At 39.5% G+C, this 23,264-nt stretch overlaps 1 protein-coding gene across 15 annotated transcripts in view; it reads left to right on the top strand.

Annotated features, from left to right (window-relative positions):
• The first annotated feature begins 17,498 nt into the window (after positions 1-17,498).
• The window catches only part of REPS2 (RALBP1 associated Eps domain containing 2), a 264,766-nt gene continuing 259,000 nt past the window's right edge, over positions 17,499-23,264 (top strand). For 12 of the 15 annotated variants that reach the window (XM_069100672.1, XM_069100673.1, XM_069100677.1 and 9 more), the window contains exon 1: positions 18,227-18,607. In XM_069100672.1, coding sequence (XP_068956773.1) covers positions 18,242-18,607 — 366 coding nt within the window. In that variant the 5' untranslated portion in view covers positions 18,227-18,241. Of the gene's footprint in view, positions 17,554-17,755; positions 17,888-18,226; positions 18,608-23,264 lie in introns of those variants that run through there. The other 3 variants (XM_069100687.1, XM_069100686.1, XM_069100685.1) reach the window with 3 other exon arrangements.

Here is a 23,264-nt window from a genome sequence, read left to right on the forward strand (position 1 = left end):
TCCAGAAAGAGAGGAGAGAAGGCAGAGCCAAGGGAGAAAATCCAGAATGAGAGGAGAGAAGGCAGAGCTCAGGGATCCATTTACAATTAGGAGGCTGTGCTTGGATGATGAGCTAGCCAAAAACCAAACCCAAATAAGACCCAGTAGTGAGACCGATGAGAGAAAAGCTCTTGTATTTGCACATAGCACCTTCTCATTTTTCTATTTTTTTCTAATTTTGTGTCCACCTTGACCTTTTCTCTGACTAGTAAGTAGTCTAGTTACACAGAGACAGCTGATGCTGAAAACGTTTCCTCTTAAGTAACCAGTTGTTCCCTGTTGAGATAGCGTCAGTGTGTGTGCGGGTTTTATTTGTTCCTTGCCACATCTACCACTTGTAAACTCTCTTCTTGATGCCGCAGACACATAGCTTCCGGGTATTTTATAAGCTGTTGATTTTGTTCATTTCCTAGTTCCAAGTCACATTTTCTGCCAAAAATTAAAAAAAAAAATTCTGTTACAGTTACAAAAAATACTGATACTTTCCAGTGACCCCTGAAACCGTATTTTCTAATATATTTTTGGAAAGTTTTGGTTTCCTTTGCTTATTCCTGTTCCAAGGCAAGATAATCATGTAATCTATGAAATGGCGCTCCTTGTCAACTTTACGCACTTCTTCGTTGCCTCTCCGAGGAGAACCTGTGAGCTGTCTTTCTGTGTATCAGCAACTTTGCTATGTCTTCTGGGTTTTTTTTAGGTTGAGAATATCACTTATTTATATATTAGTATACTTCCAATCATTTGTTGTTGTTGAGTCATTTTAGTTGTGTCTGACTTTTTATGACCTCCATTTGGGGTTTTCTTGGCAAAGATACTGGAGTGGTTTGCCATTTCCTTCTCCAGCTCATTTTACAGATGAGAAAACTGGGACAAACAGGGTTAGGTGACTTGCCCAGGCTCACACAGGTAGTGACTATCTGAGGCCAGATTTGAACTCGGGAACATCAGTCTTCCTGATTCCAAGGCCTATGCTCTACCCACTATACCACCTAGCTTCCACTGGCAGCTCCAATCATACACTTCCAATCAAACCTCCAATCATATACTTTATCACCTCATTTGGACAAGTATCCCATATCCTAGAATATTAACAATATTCTTAATTGACAATATCTAATTAAAATGGAATATTTACTTTTAATATTTGGAAAATATCTTAAAATGATATATTTCTTGCCATCATCACTACAGAACTACAAATGAGCTTCAGGAAACTGAGATTCATTTTGCATTTTTCATATTTCAAGGGTCGTCATGACCGAAGAAATCATTACCTCCTGACCTACTGACTGATGATGAACCATTTTATATTTAGCTAATCTGGCCTTATAAAGATAAGATATTGTGTAACCTTGAGCAAGTTACTTAACCCCAATTGCTTAAAAAAAAAGATATTTTCTCTCATCTATTTTTCCCTTCAGATCTCAAACCTCTGTCTGAACATCTAAATATCATAGATGATAAAAGGCACAATAAAAGCATAAGACTAGCAGATAATTATTGTCATAAAGTTTTAGTGGGGGGAACTGAGGCTAAGAAAAGCTGCTTTCCCAAGACTTGAAGACTAACTGATGTCTGTGTAAGAAATAAAACCTCAGAGCTGTTGACTCACGTTTGCATAAGTTAACTATCTGTCTCTGCTTGTTCCAAGTCACACCTTTATCCTTTTAACTAAATGCTTCTTTCCCAGGACCCCTGGATATTCGATCTCAGCAGTAATGACATTTCACAAAACAGTGAAATACCTTATTTATGTTAGAACAGACAAACAGCACAAAGACTGAAATGAGGCTGAGTGTGCATGAAGCACTTGTGGGAGCAAGCTGTTTGCTGATTGCATGCAGCCATTTCAGTAATTTTGCAGGCTTCTGACTAAGATCGAACCTGCACAGGAAGAGAGCAGGGGCATTTTACTCATCCACATGTTGATGCAGGATGTGCTTTTACCATCTTTAAAGATATGAATGTATAAGAGTCAGGACCTGAAATACCCCCGTTTTTTTTTTTTAGTTATTTAAAGAACTCCCTTATGATAGAATCTAAAATTATATGAAAAAAAATCATCCAAAATAGTTCTATTGGTGAATCACTTTATTCAAAGGGATCTGTGATCTCACTGATTTGAAAGTTCCCCTCAGCAATATAGATCTCAATCCACCTGTGTCTGCCTGTGCTGCGTGGCTTTTGTTCAGGGTATCTCAAAAGTCTCCTGGGGGATGTCCACCCACCATGCTGGAGGCCTTCTTTGATTTTCTTTGACTCCCCAGCCGTCCCAGCTCTGTTTACCTCACAGCTTGGGTTGTACCTGGCATCACTTGCCATCACCGCAATGATGAGTCTATCTTTTCTTCCTGTCACACATTTCCTTGATGACATCATTTGCTTCTGTTGTTCTTTGAAGTTCCTCATTGGTTCTACATCTTCCATTGTCCTCTATGGCAGTTGAAATTCTGTAGAGTCTCTTGTATTCCATGTCTCTCTGACATCCAAAATTAGTAGAATATTGGTTATGGTCAGCAATAATAGCTGACATGTATACAATACTTTAAGATTTGCAAAGGGCTACATATTATATCTAAAATGCATATGTCATAGATATAATCACTACGTAGACTATAAATATATTTACACTTTTATTGTTCATCCTTTGTTTCCAGAGAGGACCAGTGATGTCACAGGGTAATGTCTTGATTTTTGCATGAATACGTGAGCCAGAGCTGCACAAAGTTGTCAACCTCACTCTCTCTTCCTGGCTTATTGAAGTCCAGTGGCAAAATAATGGGGTCACAAAGAGTCAGACACGACTGAAATTACTGAGCAAATATTTATAATGTATAATGTATATAAATACAACATCATGTAATACATAGTAATGCAAAGAACATAATATATTATGCATAACTTTAACACATGACATATAACAATGTGGGGAAGCTGGGCAGAACAATAGATAAAGTGTTGGTCCCGAAGACTTCAAATATCATACACTTACTAGTTGTGTGACCCTGGATAAGACACTTAATCCTGTTTGCCTCAGTTTCCTCACCTGTAAAATGAGCTGGAAAAGGAAATGTCAAACCACTCTAGTATCTTCACCAAGGAAATCACAAGTGGGGTCATGAAGAGTTAGACATGACTAAAAATGACTAAACAACACACACTATGTGTATTGTTATATATAACATATAACCTATCATATATAATACATCATTATATACAATGTATATTGTTATATATAGGTTATATACAATAATGTATAACAAAAATTTTTATGTAGGTTTGACACATACTATGTTTATATAATGCTATATATAACATGTAGTAATTTTATATATAACATGTAATACATATACATATATATATACTACATTATATATATCTTTAATATATTAAAACACTATTGAGATTTTTGGAACACCCTGTATGTGAATGTAATTTTGATCCTCACAACATCCTCTCAGGTAAGTCCTAGTATTATTCCTCATTTTACAGATGAGGAAACTGAGGCTGAAAGAGGTTAAGTGCTTGCCTGAGGGTCGCATGGCTAGTAAATGTCTGAGGAAGTATGTGAACTCAAGTCTTCCTGATTCCAAGTTCATCACTTTATCCACTATGCCTTGGGACTGAAAAAGAGGGGCTTTTATTTCCATGAGAAGCATGATGGTGAATCACTTTATAGGATTAAATTTTTTTTTCATAATGTACAATGACCCATAAGGCTAGCAAACATCTTTATTCCCACATCACAGGTGAGGACAATGAGTCACAGAGCTGTTAACGTTGCCCATTAGATCAACAATAGGTAAGCCTTTGTTCTTATATCCCTGCAGATGGCTCATGTAACAATACTATATAGTCCTGTTCAACACGCTTTGCCGGCATTCTTTTGTGTGTGTTGGGGTTGTATGTTGCATTTGGGTTATAAGTTCTTTAAAGGGACAGAGCTTTTAATTTCATTTTTAGTGTATTATGTTAATATTTATTCAAGTTTTAAAGAAGCGTAACCAAAAAGGAGCTGTGCATCCTTCATGGGTATAACTGCTGTCTGTTTGCTCCTTCTAGCCATATTTATAATAATAGTAATAATTATGACACTTCATATCAATATGGTACCTTAAGGTTTACAAAGCCCAGCAATCCTGCCCATAAGGTCATTGGTATAAGAATTATAATCCCCTTTTTATAGACAGAAGACTGAGGTTCAGAGAACTGAAAGAATTTGGCCAGGGTCACACATCTCATAGGTGTGAATATTTGTGTACTTAAAGCTACAAAGTACATAAACTATGTCTTCCTTATCAAATTTCTCAACCAAGAATAGCCTCAAAGATCTCCAGTGTTTCTACCTTCCCACACACTTATTTTTGTTCATTTTGAACAAAATAAAAAAATAATAAGCATGCATTAAGGGCCTACTATGAGCAAGGCTCTGTTACTAGGTGTCTGAGGATACAGAAGTGAAAAATAACACAGGCCCTGCCCTCAAGTAGCTTACAATTTAATACCAACTGCAAAATGTACATAAGTTAAATGTGGTACTCTTAATTTAAATCTTAATTCTGGGACAGCCAGACGGCACAGTACATAGAGCCCTGGGACTGGAGCCAGGAACTTCAGAGTTCAAATCCAGCCTTAGATACTTACTAGATGTGTCACTTAACCTTTATCTGCCTCAGTTTTCTCCTCTGTAAAATTAGGATAACAATAATGACACCTACTTTTGAAGGTTGTTATGAGGATTAAATGAAATTTTATTTGTAAAGTCTTTAGTGCAGTTTCTGGCACATAGAAAGCCTATATAAATATTAGCTTCTATTTATGTATGTATGTTTTTGTCTTATTTGGAGGGGGGAAAACAAGGCAATTGAGGTTCAGTGATTTGCCCAAGGTCACATAACTATTAAATGTTAAATGTCTGAGGCTGGATTTGAATTCAGGTCCTCCTGACTCCAGGGCCGGTGCTCTATTCACTTCGCCAAAACATTAGCTTTTATTATATAGAAATCTAGGCAAAGTGCTTTAGGAAATCTGAGTAGAGAGAGATTGTTTTCAGCTCTGGGAGTTAGTTCATGGAGAAATTGGCACCTAAGTTGGGTTATAAAGTAAGACTTCAACACATGACACATTTATTGAAGACATGAACAAATGCAGAAAGGTGACAGAGAAGAGAACACGATGTAGGAGTTCAATCTGGCCAGATTGTAAAGCTCATGGAGAGGCAGCCCTGGCTTTAGTGCAGTCGTTCCTGGATGTTGTTTGTTTCTCGAACTCTTTCAACAACAACATAAAAATGTTGTGAACCCCAGGGTAATTTAACATACTTTCTATAACATTCTTTTAGATTTATAAAGTATGTAAATAACAAGTGATAACTTTTGTTTTGGAGGGGGGAAGGCAGGGTAATTGGGGTTAAGTGACTTGTCCAAGTACACACGGCTAGTAAGTGTTAAGTGTCTGAGGCCAAATTTGAACTCAGGTCCTCCTGACTCCAAGGTCAGTGCTCTATTCACTGTGCCACCTAACTACCCCTACAGTGATCACTGTTGCCTGAAAGAGCTTCAAATTATATGTGTAAGTATTATGGGAAAATAGAAAATTTTATTCTACCTATAATTATGAAAACTTTAATAATAAAATTATAAAACTCCAATTAGAAAATAATTATGAATATTTTATGTGGGACATTTTGTAAGAATTAAAAGAAGTGGGGCAGCTAGGTGGCACAGTGAATAAAGCACCATTCCTGGAATCAGGAGGAGAGTTCAGATCCAGCCTCAGACACTTGACATTTATTATTAGCTGGGTGACCTTGGGCAAATCACTTAGCCCCAATTGCCCTGACTTCCCCCCTCCAAAAAAAATGTAAAATGTAAAAAAAAAGAATTAAAAGAAGTGGGGCAAGCAGGCAGTGCAGTGGACAGAACAGTGACCCTGGAGTCAGAAGGACCTAAGTTCAAATTTTACCTCAGACACTTGACAGCTGTGTGGCCCTGGACAAGTCACTTAACTCCAATTGCCTCCTCCCCAAAAAAAGAAATCAAAGAAGTAAGTTAGCAAGAATTCATATTTTACAACTATCTATGTGACTTCATATTAAATTTCTTTATTATAAGTTATATTGAATATAAGTAATATTTTAATGAAATAAGTTGTAACTTGGAAGATGTTTAACATAATAATCACACATATATCTAATTTTAATTAATTGTTAAGTGATTTATTATGACTTAAGTAATTTGAAACTTTTTTAGGTTATTGATATCTGGCTTTTCTTCTTTTGAGAACTCACTATGAATAAAAATAAGCATTTATTAAATATTCATTGTGTGTGAGGCACTGTGCTAAGTACTAGAGATGCAAAAAGGCAAAAATGATCCCTTTCTTTAAGGGTCTCACATTTTATTCAGGAAACATAACATACAACCAACTACATGCACATAGAAGAGAAGTCCAGTTTAAATGGAAATTAATCTTAAAGGGAAGGCACTAGCATTGAGGGGCATTGGGAAAAGGCTCTTGCAGATGGCAGGATTTGAACTGAGTCTAGAAAGAAGCCAGGGAATCCAGAAGGCAGGGAGTGAGAGGTAAGAGGGGAGAGCTTCCCAGGCACAGGGGACAGCCAGTGAAAAGAGATTGACTAAGAGCACCGGCTCCAGTGTTGAGAAGACCTGGAGATCGAATCCCAGGCTCAGACACTTAGCACCCACCCACAAACGGCCGTGTAACCTTGCTTAAGTTAAACCCCGATTGCTTAAAAAAAAAAAAAAAAAAAGAGAGATTGACTAGTCTGTTCAAGGAATAGCAAGGTCATTGTTGCTATATTCTAGAGCATCCGGCAGGGAATAATGTATCAAAAATTTGAAAAGATAAGAAGGAGACTGTTGCAAAGGGCTTTGAAAGCCAAAGCATTTTATAAATCAGTCTTCATATCCTTGACCTATTGGAGGAATGACTCTTGATATATATTTGAGTCAATTCCCAATATATCTTGTGTATCAGAATTTTGTCAGATAATTTTGCTGTAAATCTTTTATTTTTTGTAATTTTAGATGCATTCCTCTTGCTTATGCAAAACTTTTGAATTTTATGTAATTGTAATTGTCCAGTTTATCTCTAGTGATATTGGTTTCTTGTTTGGTCAAAAACTCTTATAGCCATAACTGCAAAAAGTATCTCCTTCCCTGATCTTCTATTTTGTGTATGATGTGCCATTTTATATCTGTTTATTATGGTTTGTGGCATGAGATCAGACCTCTCCCAGATTGCTTTCCATTTATCCTAACAGTTTTTAGCAAATAGCGAGTCCTTGCCCTAATAATTGAGGTTTGGTGGCTATGGAACTCAGTGCTATTGTTTGTTTGCTTTTGGGTCTTGGGTCTTACTGGTCAACTTTTGTATTTTTTAGCCAGTACCAATCATTTCTGATGATTATTGATTTGTAATATAGTTTGAGATCTGATACAGCCAGGTCTGTTTCTTGCCCACTTTTCCCCATAATCTCCCTTAATATTCTTGAACTTTTATTCCTCCAGATGAATTTTAAAAGTATTTTTGTATATCTATTATCATTTTTGTAGCTAGATTTGTAAGTCAATAGGAAAAAATTTATTTAGGTCATATTGCCATTATATTGGCATAGTTAAATCATGTACAATTATCTCTCCATTTATTTAGAACTATTATTATTTCTATTAAGTGTTTAGCATGTTATTTATATAGGTCCTTTGTGTTTCTTGATAGGTAGACTTCCAAGTATTTTATATATTCTGTAATTATTTTGAATAAAATGTTTCTTTCTATGTCTTGCTGGATTTTGCTGGTAATATAGAGAAAAGCTGATGTTTTATGTGGGTATTTTTATGTCTTGCTACTTTCCAAATATTATTAATACTTTCAAATAATTTTAGTAAAATTTCTATGGTTCTCTGTGAAGACCATCATATCAAAAAGAAGATCCCCCCCCCCACCTATGTTTAGTTTGTCCCTCTAGGATTATGTGAAATAATAGTTGTGGTAATGGGTATCTTTTCTTTACCCTGATTATACTGAAAAAGTATCTAGCTTTTCTCTATTACCTATTATGCTGGCTCTTGGTTTAGATATGTAGTATATTATTATATTGAAGATTAAGTTATCATATTTATCCCCATGCATTTGATGGTTTCAAACAGAAAAGGTTATTATATTTTGTTAAAAACTTTATGTATTTATCAATATAAGCATGATGTTTTTATTTTTGTTATTAATATGGTCGATTATATTGATAGTTTTCCTAATATTGACCCAACCCTGAATTACTGGTATAATTCCAAGCTGGTAGATAATCTTTTTAATATGTCACTGTTACCTCTTTGCTAATACTTTATTCAATATTGTTGCAATGATATTACTTAGGGATATTGATCTATAGTTTTTTTTTTTCCCTCTGTTTTGTTTCTCTCTGATTAAAGTTTCAAAACTACATGTGTATCATTGAAGTAATTTGTATTATCTCTTCTTTTTCTACTTTTTCAAATAGTTTATGTGTATTAGAATGAATTGTTCATTGAATGTTTCATAGAATTCACTTGAAAATCCATTTGGCTTGTTGATTTTTTCTTTATGGCTTATTCAATTTATTTTTCTGAGACAGGGTTGTTTAAAGTTTCTCTTTTTTATTCTGTTAATCTGAGTATTTTTGTGGATTAATGTTTGTCAATTTGACTTATCAATTTTTGGTATATAATTGTGCATAAATAGTTTTTAATATTGTCCTTTATTTCTTCTTCATTCCTTATGAATTATCCTTTTTCGTTTTTATATTGATATCTTAGTTTTTCTCATTCTCCTTTTTAATAAAATTTACTAAGTTTACCTGTTTTATTTTTCTTCAAAGAAATCAAAACCAAAAACCAAAACCCTGCCCTTAGTTTCATTTATCAATTCAAGGTGTTTTATTTTGTTTTCAGTTTTATTACTTTCTTCTTTGATTTTTAGGATTTCTAATTTTGTGTTTATTTGGTTATTAATTTATTTGTCTGGTGTTTTTCCATTTTTTTTTTTTGTTGTTTCATGTCCAATCATTAATCTGTTCTTTCTCTTTTGTTGACAAAAGACTATAGTGATATTAAGTTTTCCTTTGAGACTACTTTGGCTGCATCTTTTAAGTTTTGCTATGTTGTCTCACTGTTGTCATTTTTCTTTTATTAAATCATCTATTGTTTCTGTGAATTGTACTTTGACCCAACAATTCATTAGGTCTAAATTATTTCATCTCCATTTTCAGTTTGAATAATTTTTCAAAGGTCTGGGTTTTTTTGTTTGTTTGTTTGTTTTTTGCTTTTTGGAGGGCAATTGGGATTAAGTGATTTCCCAAAGTCACACAGCTAGTAAATGTGTCAAGTGTCTGAGGCTGAATTTGAACTCGGGTCCTCCTGACTCCAGAGCTGGTGCTCTATTCACTTTGCCACCTAGCCACCCTGTCTGTTTTTTGTTATAATTTTTATTGTACTATGATTAGTTAATGGCATATTTAATATTTCTGCTTTCCTGTATTTGTTCATGAGATTTTTATGCCCTCACACATGGTCAGTTTTCAAAAATGTGTCATACATAGTTGAGAAATATGCATGCTTCTTTTTATTACCATTCAGGAATCACCAGAGATTTATCGTATCTAACTTTTTAAATGTTCACTTATGATTCCCCTCCACCCCCCCCCCCTTATCACAGTGCTAATGAAGGCTTGCTTCCTTCCTCCCTTGGAGTTTTCAGTCAGGGTGCTACTGGGGGCTCCTGTAGAATCTTTGGTTAGAGTGCGGCTGAGGGCTTCCGACCTTAGTACCCGATTTGCACTGGTTTCCCTGGCAGGGCCCTTCTTTCAGTTCCTGCTTGTCTTTTATGTTCTCCTAGCTGAAGGAACTATGTTTCTTTGGATTTTTAATTATTATTCAATATGGTGTTCTTTTTTAGATCATTGATGAACTATATGTGTGGAAAACTGGGCATCTCTGTTACCTTTCATGCCACCAATTTTCCCTAGTCAGTGTTGGATAAATTTAAAACAGTTCTTATTATTCCTTAGCTTGAGACTCCTTTTTTGTCTTTGTGGAAGTTTCAATGAAAATTGTTCAATTTACAAACATATATCCTGTTTGAAATGCTACGCTGATTGCTGGCAAAAAGGTCACGGAAGGAGAGTTGGTCTTGCAGTCTGAGACCTTTGTTTCTTAATTGGTAAAACTGATACAGTGTCATTGTATAAAAAGTGCTTTGTAAACCTTCAGTTGTTATATAAATGTAAGTGAGCTATTATTTTTATCCAAACCTGTTGTTATTGTCCATTATCTCCTATGGGCTTGCAATCTAATGAGAGAATTGATACATACATGAATAACTATAACAAAAATTGTAATATGATAAAGATGAAGGAGGGTTCAATTTCTTTGATCTTTGTTTGCTATTGTTATCAAATGACTGCTGTTAATGCTGCAGCTGGATATCCTCTTTTGTCCAACCTTTAGGTCCTTTATAATCTGACACCAAAATGCTGATAAATAGAACCTTATTTCTCATATTCTTCAAAATACACCCTTCATTCAGAGTTTTAATCCATCCTCAGATACAGGTTGGCTTTGTGTGACTTAACCTTAACAAGGCAATTAACCTCTGTCTGCTTCAGTTTCCTCAACTGTAAAATGACGATAATAATAGCACTTAACCTCCCAGATGTCAGAAGGATAAAATGAGATAATAATTACAAAGCACTTAGTACGGTGCCTAATACATAGTAAGTGCTTAATAAATGCTTGCTCCCTTCCCTTTCCTCCTTCTTCCCTAACTCATAAACCCTCACCATGCTTGCTTTCACCTCTGTGCTGCTTTTGATCAAGTCATTCCCTAGTCTTCAAAACCCAATTTGAATTCTGCTTCTTCCAAGAAGGCTTCCCTCACCACTCCAGTCCTCATTGCTCTCCATCTCTTCTGAACTCTCCAGTCCCTGCAGTCCCTGGTACCCATTGTGACACTTGTTACACTGATTTATACGAATTGTTTTTTTTTTTTGGGGGGGGGGTTATGTTTTAATTATGTCAACTTTAGGAGATAGTAAATCCTTTGAAGGAAAAGACTGAGTTTTATATTTCTGTACTATGCATAGTCTCAACAGTCTTGATCATAGAGTAAGTGCTCAATAAATATTTGATACTGAGTAAATTATTGTTGATTGGTTTTTAGAGCAGAAAGAAAAAGAGGGAGGGCAGCAGGTCTAATGGTTTTTTCATCACAGAAAATGCTGTACTTGCCAGTACTGTCAGTAGGGGGCAGAATGTCTAAGCAGGTAGTTGACCTGAGGATTCAATTCAATTGAGATTGAATTCTATTCAACTCACAGCATCTCAAAGTTGTAAGAAATCTAGTCTAAGATCTACCTAAATGTGAATCTCTTTTACAACATACCTGAGATGGTAGTCTAGCACCTGAGGTTTTTAACCTGGGAGGGGGGTATTTGTTTTTAAAATATTTTTATAATTGTGTGGTGTCATTCTAAAGGCTTGGGAAGGAAAGGAAGGTTAGAGACTTTTTCCATCTGAAAAGGAAAAAAAAAAAGAAAGTGGATAAGGGTAACAGATCAAAGGAAGCCACTGGTCACTACAAACAATACATCATAATATGATTCCTTGGTTTTGCAGATAAGTGAGAATTAACTTCATGTCCTTTCTCAACTGCATGTATACAAGGCTGAAGAAAGATCAGGACCAAAAAAAAAGGCATCTTTTCCTCATATGCTGTAAAACTCAGAGAAAAGTGGAAAACCCTATTCTGTTTTTGGGAAATTTTTTTTCACAATTCCTTCCCCCTGCGCTCCCTTGCAATTGTATGATTCTGTTGGCCGAAGGCAGAAGGACTTCACAGGAAATATAAAAACAAAATCTAAAAGCAAACCTGAAATCTAGTGAAATTTTAAGTGAGCTTTCTACTGAAAAACCTATTCATGACAACCCTGGCATAACTCCTTCCAAGGATTCAGCTCAATTCAATTTGATAGACATTCATTAAATGTATAATATGTGCTGGGGATACACAGATGATGAATAACATAGTTTACATCCTCAAAGACTTTATCATCTAAAAATATGCCAGCTACAAAAATGAAGGTAGGATAAATTCGAATTTTTACACTTGAGGAGTCTACAGTCTAGTAAGGGACATAAGAAACACACAAACAATTCTAGGAAAGGTAAAATGTGAAAGGGGCAGAAAAGAGGTATAAAATAATACTGTGAGACTTCAGAGAAGGACAAATGGAATTAGAGCAGGGGATCAATGTGTCTGTCAAGTGATCTCTTGTTTATCATATCTTTTGCAGAATTTTGATAAGTTTTTGAACACAATAGAGACTAAGTCAATGTTTTCCTAATCGATGATTTTTTTTAAATTGTAATGTGTGACACAGAAGCTTCAGACTCTGGGCTTATTTGGACTGGGTTCAATTTCAGGGATAGTGCTCACATCCTGTGACCAGTGAGTGTTCAGTGCCCCCAACCAGTCAACTCTAGGCAATTTCTGACTATTGCTGAAATAGAACTCATATCGAACTCTCCATAGATGTGGTTAAAATGATCTCTACCTCCTCTGCAAGTAATCAAAATTAATCAGTCAGTTGATTAATCATCATTTATTGTTAAGTTATATACAATTCTTCATGATCCTATGGACCATAGCACGCCAGTACTGTCCATAGGGTTTTCTTGGCAAAGATACTGGAATGGTTTGCCATTTCCTTCTCCAGTGGATTAAAGCAAATGGAGGTTAAATGACTTGTCCAGGGTTACACAGCTAGTAAGTGTCTGAGGCAGGATCTGAGTCTAGCACTTTATCCCCCAAGCCACTTAGCTACCTCCAATCATTTATTTTCTTTAAAAATTTTAAAACATTTTTATTTAAAGTTTTGTGTTCCAAATTCCATCTCTTCCTCCTCTCACCCCTCCTTTAGATGGTAAGCAATCAGATTTAGGTTATACATGTGCAATGATATAAAATATTTCCATATTAAGACTCAACTAAAAGAAAAGAATGAAAAGAAAGTGAAAAATAGCATGTTTGAATCTGTATTCAGTCAATATCCATTCTTTCTCTGGAGGCAGATAGTATGCTTCATCATTAGTTCTTTGGGATTGTCTTGGATCATTGTATTGCTGAGAGTAGCTAAGTCATTCACAATTCTTCAACAAACAATATTGCTGTTACTGTGTACAATGTTCTCCTGGCTCTTTTCACTTCACTGTGCATCAGATCATGTAAGTCTTTCCAGGTTTTTCTGAAATCATCATGCTTGTCATTTCTTAGATGCAATAATATTCCATCACAATCATATACCACAGTTTGTTTAGCCATTCTGCAATTGATGGGCATCTCCTTGATTTCGGTTCTTAGCCACTACAAAAAGAACTGCTACAAATATTTTTGTATGAATAGGTCCTTTGCCCTTTTTGGGGATGGCTTTGGAATATAGATCTAGCAGTGGTATTGCTGCATCAGAGGATATGGCACAGTTTTATAGCCCTTGAGTGGAGTTGCGAATTGTTTTCCAGAATGGTTGGATTAATTCAGAACTCCATAAATGGTGCATTAGTGTCCCATTTTCCCAAATCCCCTCCGACATCCAACATTTTCCCTTTTTGTTATATTAGCCACTCTGATAGGTGTGAGGTGATACCTCGGATTTGTTTTAAATTGCATTTCTTTGATCAATAGTGATTTAAAACACTTATTAATATAAATATAGATAGCTTTGACTTCTTTGAAAATTTCCTATTCATGTCTTTTGACCATTTATCAACTGGGGAATGACTTGTATTTTTATAAATTTGACTTATTCTTTATATATTTGAAAAATGAGGTCTTTATCAAACCTCAAAATTTTTGCCCTAGTTTTCGCTTTCTTTATAATTTTGGTTACATTGGTTTTGTTTGTACAAAAATACTTTAATTTTATAATCAAAATGATCTATTTTACATTTGGTAAAGCTCTCTGTATTTCCTTTGGTCCTAAGTTTTTTCCCTTATCCATAAATCTGACAAACACCCAACCTGATGGTACTACTCTGGAAGGCTTTAATTCTCCCAGGATGGGAAATGCATTCGAAGATGTTAGATAGCAACTCTTCCCATTGGACGTGAACTTTCTGTACAAATCACAAGATAAAATCCAAGTCTTTTGCTCTGCTTTTCCTCAAGCTTCAAGGGCCACATGCATCATCCTTTTCTCTCTCTAATTGGCTGCCATTTGCTGCTCAGGAACTCAAGTTTTAATACTTACCATCGGTCAGTCTTTTATAAGTGTTTATTCTTTTTGTAACCAGTCTTTATTTGAATTTGTAATGGTTCCTTATTTTTTATTTTATAATTTAGAAGAGAATTTATATAGAGCTGTTTTGAGGAGAGAGCTTCATAAACTTTAAAGTGCTGTATATTTCTATTATGTGTTATGCTCTCAAGTGAAAATGCTTTTAAAAGTGTGAAAGACTGGATTCCAAAACTCTTGAATTTGAGGTTGCTGGTGAGGCAATCCTAAGGCTACTGATGTCCAAGAACTCTCCATTTTCACAACAAAAAGGCTAGATTCTAGATCTTGCAACACAGGAAATTCCTTCTTCCTTTACCCAATAAGCTAGGATTCAGGAATGCTCAATATGTCTCTAGAAATTTCAGGCTTAGGGACTCTCATCACTTTGACTATGGTTACCATATTGGTGAGAACCTGTATGTCTCTCCCCCTGGTTTTCCAGGGCTAGTTCCAAGGAGTGGAGTCCAGGAACACATGCTGCCATTTCTGGGGCTGGAGAGCAGGTGGCTGGTTAGTGCCTGAGGTTTTGGGTAATATGCTAAAAGGAAAAAAAAGGCCAGAGATTGAGGGTGTGATAAAGACTCTCTTGTATAGTCAGCAGAAAATGGGAAGGGGGAGAAGGATGGTGGCTCTTCCCACCAGAGTTAATTTATCCACTATGATTCACAGTGAGTTCAGAATGGATCAAGTGGTCTTGTCACCCCTTTTCCTTGGGAGATGGTATCAAAAGTTAACCAATTTATAAGCATAATAACATGTTGATCAGAAAACTTCCCTATTTCCCTCTACATACAATGTGTACAAAAATTTGACATAGAAAACCTGGTGCCAGTTTCTCTCCTCTTTGTCCCCTAAGCAGCCATAATAAGGAGACAAGTATTCTAATGTTTGGGTGTTTTGTTTGTTTAATAAATCCTCTAATAAAGGTTTAATATGATGCGTCAGCTTGGCTAGGAGGTCACCCAAGATTCTCACTCTATGCCAGTGGAGAGCAAGCCCTGGCTTGCTGGAAAGACTAAGGAAATGGGCCACACACGTGTCTATGCACCACTGTTCTCTAGGAATTAGCTTACAGAAATTACATTCTGAAAGCCTTATCATCAGGTTGGGAACAGAATGATGACTTTTTCCCCCGTCATGGCACTTATTCATCTACCATCTACCAAGAGAAGAGTTGAGATCCAGATTGGTAGTGGGAAGGTTTACAGAAATGAAATAATAGATCCCTGAAGTATTTACCATATATTCATGTTCCCCCTTCTTTCAGTTTCTAAAGTAAGCGGGCTGACAATTTTTCTTTCTTAAACAAAAACCTAAATGGGACAAATGGTTCTTTGCGTGTGGTTGTTCTTTAACTTTTTCCTTTAGATCAGAGACCTTCCCCTACCTCCCCACTTTGTGTAATTCAGTTTAATGACTTATTTTCTTTGAGGAATATTTTAAAATTTAAAGACACAGACATGGGATCACTTAGTCCTCTGAGCCAGCCAAGTCTGGAAGAATGTCTTGGTAACCTTATAAGGAGAAAGTAGCTTAACCTGCATTAGAAAGGGGTTACACTGTTGCTGCTACTGGAACAGGGAAGATAATTCTGATTAGCAGACCTCCTGACTGCCCTCTTAAGTCACTTCTATATCTGACTTGTTTTGGCTTCTTTCTAGCCCAGGAAGGTTGATGAATAGAGGTGATTCCTTCACATTATGTTAATGTCAGGAGAAATAGAGGAAGGGCTCTAGGCAGTCCTTCTGTATAGAACTACAGGGGAAAATGAAGGAATGCTAGTTAGAATAGGGAGGAGAAGGCATCAATGGATTGTAATCTCCCCTACTGGAATAAATAACCAAATCATTGAGGATATAGATCCATTTGGAATGTTAGGGAAAAGAATCCTGCTGCTGCCCTACTCGTATGATCATAGGTTGAGAGTTGGAAGGGATCTTAGAGGTCATGGAGTCTAGCTTCTTCATAGGTGTCAACTGTCCACTAGGAGTGCCCTGGTGTGTGAAGGGGAAACTGAGGCACAAAGAGGTCAAGTTGACTTGCCCAAGGTCAAACAGCTAATAAGTGCGGGAGGCAGGATTTAAACTAAAGCCTTCATGACTTCAAGTCTATCCTCTATCCACAAGCACTCCCCCTCCCCAGTCTTTGATAAGCCCAGTTTTGTTTTGTTTTTTTGCCTTTTGGAGGGCAACTGGGGTTAAGTAACTTGCCCAAGGTTACATGGCTGGGGTGTGTGTGTGTGTGTGTGTGTGTTTAAGTGTCTGAGCTGGATCGAACCCAGGTTCTCCTGACTCTGGGGCCTGCGCCACCTAGCCCCCCCTGTATACCAGTTTTTATTTTTGAACAGAAATGGTTCCTTCTAGACTCTAAGAAAGCACAATAGAATTTACACAGGGTTGTTGTGAGGGTTGTATGCTCCCCTGTGAAAATACTTTTGCAAAGTCTCATGATGCCAGGCAAGGCAGGGAGAATGGCCGCTATCATGGAAAGGGTACGAGATTAGGGATTGGGTCCTAGCTTTGTCCCTGATCTGTCTGCTCAGCCTGGGCGAGTCATATAACATCTTTGGACTTCAGTATTTGTAAAATCGGGGCTTTTGGCTAGATAATATCTAGTAGCCCAGCTAGCTTTATAATTCGAGTTGAGTCACTGTGATGTATTATTCCTGTCAATGCCCAGACACACACACACACACACACACACACACACACACACACACACACTTCTGTTTTCTCTTTGAGAATGGGGCTCTAACAGGGTCTGCTTTCTCCATATTATGAGGATTCAACCGGGACAAATTTATAAAAAGACTGTGTCCCCCTCTAGGTACTGAAATGGAATTGTAAAAACAGGAGTTATGCTTATTCATAATAATACATCATCCCGTCTGTGGGAGGGAGGGCCCCGGGGACAAACATCTGTGTCGAGGCAGAGGAAACCCAGGAAGGCCACCTGCTAACATCCTGCCCTAAGGTGGGGCGGGATATACCTTTCCCAAACCCTGCAGGGGCCGCACTACAGTCCCGTAGCTTTCCGAAAGAGGCAGGGCATATACCTCCCTCCCAGTCCGGGTGTGGGGAGGCTGAACTTCGTTACCGCATCTTCTCCATATCCCTCCCCCCTTGCTCCCCACCCCAGCCTCAGTAGGTGTGTGTCGGTGTGCTGGGAGGGGCGAGAAGGGCCAGCAGGTGGAACACGGTCACCTAGGGGAGACTGACAGTGGGAGGAGATCCGGGCCGTGGCTGCGCCCACAGCGCAGCGTGGAAGCTGGAGGCGGGGAGAAGGGTCTGAGTGTGTGCGTGTGTGAGTGGGCTGTTAGTGGTCGCGGGCCGGGGTTCCCCGGGCTCTGATTGGCTAACATGGCGCCTCTCTCTGTTTCCATGTGGTAGGAGCTGCCGCCGCACAACATTAAAGGAAGGGAAAGGGGGAGGGGGAGGGGTGGTGAGCCAGCTTGAAGGAGGAGGAGAAGAAGGAGACCTAGGGAACGTGGGCCCCGAGCGACCGGCCGCTGGCGGAGGCAGGGTAAACACTGCAGAGGGGCTTAGAGGGAGAGGCCAGGGAGGGAGGTGCGGCCCCGCCGCTGCCCCCGCCGCCCCCGCCGCTGCCCCTGCCCCCGCTGCCCCCGCCGCTGCCCCTGCCCCCGCCGCTGCCCCTCCCGCAGCCCCCGCTGCCCCCGCTGCCCCTGCCCCCGCCGCCGCCCCCCCCCCCTCCGCCCCCGCCGCTGCCCCTGCCCCCGCTGCCCCTGCCCCCGCCGCTGCCCCTGCACCAGCCCTTCCGCCTGCAGCGTCCAGCTGCTGCAGCTGTCCCCGGGATCCCCGCCTCCCCGCGCGCTTCCTTTCCTTGGCCGAGTTTCCTCTCCCTGCTCACGGGCGGCCCATGGAGCAGGGACCTGCGGCGGCGCTGGGGACGGCGGGGGCCGTCGGGGCAGCCGCTAGCGCCAGCGCCCCTGCTGCAGTTGCAGCTGCGGCTGCCGGAGCCTTGTCGTCGGGGGCCAGCGCAGGCTGCTGCCCGGTGCCCCTTCCCCTGAGTGACAGCGAGCAGCAGTGTTACTCGGAGCTGTTCGCGCGTTGTTGCTGTCCCTCCACCACCACCTCCTCTTCCTCCTCCTCCTCCGGACACCCTCAGCCACCCCCTGAGGTGGGCAGGGGAGCGCCGCTCCCCGGCCCCGCAGCCACCGCGGGGGCCAGCCAAGTGGGCGATCTGTTCAGGGCATCGCAGCTGCCCGCCGAGACCCTTCACCAGGTGGGTGAGGGAGCGCCTCTGCTGCTTGCCCCGGGGGCCGGCTGGCGGGAGGAGACCGGGGTTGGGCAGATGTGGGCGCTGGGAGGGAAGCGGGGAGAGGACGAGGTTCGCAGGCACCGTCGAGGCGTGGATGGGGCTGGCAGTTGACAGAGGGAGGTTGGCAGGTCTCGGACCCTCTTCCTCTCCGAGGGTGGAGGGGTTGGGGTTTTCGCTTCACATGCCCACGCAGATTCTCAAACAAGTTCAGCTGCCCACCCCCAAGCTCTCCGCTTCTGCGAAGAAGCTTTCGGTGTTCCTCTCTCCGCCCACCAAACGTTTTGGGGGGAATTTCTTAGTCTTCACCTTAGGGACTGAAAAAGTTTGTTGGCTTGTGGGGGCGGTGGTGATTGTTTTGTTTGTCCCCGTCGGTTTTCCTCGGACTCAATCCCTCCCATCTTGTGTTATCTCTTCTCCCCCTCCCCTAGTGCTCCCATCCTTTCCCCTTCCTTTTCTACTAATGAACTTGGAAGACGAATTCCGAGTGCGTGGGAAGGCGGTGAATATTAACTGGGTGAGAAGCAATGCAGGAGGGCTTTGGGGGAATTTGAACTTGGAGGGGGAAAGAAGGGCTGTGTGTCTGTTTCTGTTTGTAGAGCAGATACATCAGACTTCCTCCATCTGCGTTCTTGAGCTTTGTTACTTGAAAGTACACTAGAAGACCTTGATAGTGAGTGACTTTTCTTCCGGGGATTTGGATGTGAACTAATTGTACAGAATTTTCTAAATTAAACTCACACTTTTTGGGTTAAATTAAGTTAGTTGGAGGGAGATAGGGGAAGGCCAGGGTGTAGACTCTGATAGTAAGGTTTGTGTTTCTGCATTCTTGTTCCCACTTGGACCCTCGAGACTAAATGGATTGAGGTCTTCAGGAACATACGCTCCGCCTCCTTCTTTTCTGGTTAACTTGGTTGAAGGCCGATTGAAAGAGCCCAGGGCTTTCTTTAAATAATGGAATAAAAATCTTTCAGGAACTATTTTTTGTTGCTCTTTGCTCAGATTTTGTTCAGATGAAATTGCCAGTTGAGCTCTGGACGTTTTACTGCTGCCCACCTTTAGTGGGCACTTTTAGCATCCAGCTGTGAAATTGAGAAGGGTCTCTGACATATCTATTGAATTTCAAAGCTTCTAACGTGAATTTAACTTTCATACATTCAGAATGCTAAAAATGAGTAGTGTTATGGCCGGACAATTGAATTGGTAACTGTGGTTCCAACGCAGATGAATCATCTTTCTGTTTTAAAAGTTTGTAGGTGTGTATCACACAGTTAGATCATCTCTGCACCCACGTTTAGCCAGGCTTCCTTCAGCCGGTATAGTTGGTCATTTTATCCCTTCCCTTCTGCAGAATTCAGGATTGTTTTTATCTTACCAAAATTATTGTATTGGTGATATTAGCAGCAATTTGCACCTTTGCTCTGAGTTCAAATACAGCTTCTGACAATTACCAACCTGTGTGACTGGGCAAGTCACGCGTAAGCCCCGTTTTTTCTCAGTTCCCTCCTCAATAAAATGGGGATAATAATAGCAATATTGATTGTGAAGATCAAATGAAATAATATTTGTGAAGTGCTTAGCACATTGTCTAGCACGTAATAAGAGCTATGTAAATATTAGCCATTGTGGCAGTTAAGTGCACTGGCCCTAGAGTCAGGAAGACCTGAGTTCAAATGTGGCCTCAGACACTTAACACTTACTAGCTGTGTGACCTTGGGCAAGTCACTTAACTCCAATTGCCTTGCCTTCCCCCCCTTCAAGAAAACAAAAAAAAATTAGCTATGATGATGCTAATGCTGTTGATAAGGCTTTGACTGAGGCACTGATGTATAGTGAATAATATTCTGGAGTCTAGGAAGATCTGAATTCAAGTCTTGTTTTAGAAATATAATAGTTATGTAACCAGGGCAAATCATTTTGCCTTAGTTTCCTCATCTGTGAAATGGGGATAATAATAGTACTTACCTCCCAGCCTTTTTGTGAGGAACAGAGTCAGTCATTATAAAGCATTTATCACAGTGTCTAGTGCACAGTAGGCACTCTGTAAAGGTTACTACTGCTGCTGCTGCTGCCACCACCACCAACCCCCAAATTAGCATACTCTACTGACTGGGCTAACAAATACATACTTTTTAATCTTCTTGTTCCAGTGGTCTTAAGCAAGTCATTTTATAGGTAAGCAAGCTATGTCATAAAATGACAGCTCACTTCACTTATCTTAGTTATATGGATTCAAAGACTATGTTTAGAAAGTCACTTTGAGCCCATGAGGGTGGGGGTGGGCGTGGGGGTGGGGGAGAAACTGCTCTCTAAACATAGATCTTTATTATAAAATAGGGTTGTAAGAATGCTCATCAAACCCTTATTAAATCAGCTTGATAACACGCACAGGAAGCAGAGAGATAACATTTTCTACCACCTTCTCAGTTAGTAGGGAAGAAATGACAGGACCAAACAAAGTAGATCATGCAGTAAGTTAGGGACAAAGTTGGGAGCCACATCATGTTGTGGTATCAAATTCATAATTCATGGTGTGATGGGTGGAAGTGGGAGCAGGGGAGGAAACATTAAATTTCACTATGTTGTTTGTCAACTTCTTCCCTCTTAAGACCTGGGACTTTGAGGATGTGAGTATCAAAGTTGTGTGTCAAGCTGTGTGGTTAAAAAGAACCCAGACCACTTCCTGTATAAATGGGTAATGTCCAGCTTCTTGATGACTGAAAGAAGTCCATTTAGAAGAGGTCTCTTGACCTCTCTCAGATGTTAGGCCGTGAGTAGATGTGGCGTACAACATATATATCTGTGCTGTATAATCGATCCATCTCTTCCACCTTGTTGGTTTTTTTAAATAAAGGTGAAGTTAGATTAAAATGAACATCAAAAGCAGCAACGACGATGGGAAGTTACTTTCATTTCCCTTGGTCTGTTTTATGGATTGTTACCCATGATTTGCTTTACCCCAGATGAGGCTGTCAGGATCCTCTTGACCCTGTTAAATGAATTTAGACATTCTAATTCTTAACCTTTCCCCATCCAACAGAACAATGAGGTTAGAATTAACTGGAGGAACAGGTAGCACTACTCAAGAGCTGGAAAGCCTTAAACTTTTCTGGCTGTTTCTATGGCAACAGCCACTCCCCCTCCCCATCAGCATACAATTAAGGTTAACACAATGTAAAGTCCTGGAGCTTTATCTGTAGAAAGTATTCATAATACAATTTTCTTCCCTCTTCAAAATTGGTTATTCTATTGAATTTTGCATCTTGAAGTAACTTTATATAACATGCACATCCCTAAAATGTTATGTCTAAGTTAAATTATAATTTGGCTGCCTTGGGGGAACTCCCATTTCAAAGAGACTCTTTGCTTAATACCTTTTTAAATAAAGTAATAACGGGAAATGAATAATCACTCACTTCATCTTAAAGGTCAGAGTTTCTTTTTTTTTTTTTTTTTTTTGCAGACAAACCTGGACTAGAAAAAAATGTAACATGAAATAATTGTAAACCAGAAAGGTAAAATATGAAAGCCTGGGGAATATTTGTTAAGAGGAAGTTAGTCCAGTATTTTGAAGATAACAAAAATGCTGGTTAGAATTTCTTGACATTGGCTGTGACCTGAAGAGTCGGGGAAGACAGCTGAATTTCAGGGGTTTTTGGAAAGGGGAGCAGAAGGAAAAGAGGCTCTACATGGAGGCAACAGGAAGTGTCAATACAAAGAAAGACTTGGAGAAGGAAAGCTGTTCCCAGACTAAGAAGGATCTGGTATATATAGATAGCCTGGCTCACCTCATTCAGCCCCTGACCAATTCTTTAGCACAAGAGGACCTGTCCCTGCCTTTCTGTCAGGGACTCCTTTTGTCCCTGTTTCCTTCATCAGCCCACAGTACCAGTCCCTGTGGTAAGGCAGACACTGTGTATTTGATACTATCTTCCCCTTAATTTGCTTAGAATGAAGGCACTTGTTTGTTTAGAAGTATATTTTCACATGGTGACCGTGCTGTACCTAGCCGTTAGGTTGCCTGGGTGAGTCCCTCAAGAAACCTGGCCTGGCACTAACACTGTGTGACCTTGGACATACCATCTAATTTCAACCAGCCTCAGTTTCCTCATTTGGTAAAATGAGAAGAATTTTGTCACTACTTCCCTCCAAATAGTTTCTCTCTGCTCCGTTGCTCCCTCATTGAGACATTTGGTCTTCTAGAGACCTCATAATAAGTATTTGTATAAGTAACACCATAAAGTAATTGCAGCTTATATACCAACAGCTATCTCTGGCTGTGATGAGACTGGGAAATTTGACTTACACCTCAATAAAAGCCTTCAAATGAAATTAATATGTACTTTGAATCTTGGTGCAAATGTGGGTGTGGATGAGAACTGAGATAAATGGGTTGGAAAAGATAGTTCCAAGAGTAAAGAATGGAAAATGCCACAGCAGGGTCTCTTCATATTTTTGTGTGTGTCATGGACCCCTTTGGAAGTCTGGTAAAGGCTGGGAACCCCTTCTCAGAATAATGCTTTTAAATGAATAAGATAAAATATGCAGCATTACAAAGGAATCCAATTGTATTGAAATAGGTATCAAATATTTAAAAAAAAAGTTCATGGACTCCAGGTAAAGA

This window comes from Petaurus breviceps, unplaced genomic scaffold (assembly GCF_028583685.1).
Source record: "Petaurus breviceps papuanus isolate PSGF00001 unplaced genomic scaffold, PetGlider_PUasm1.0 419, whole genome shotgun sequence".
Taxonomy (NCBI): domain Eukaryota; kingdom Metazoa; phylum Chordata; class Mammalia; order Diprotodontia; family Petauridae; genus Petaurus; species Petaurus breviceps.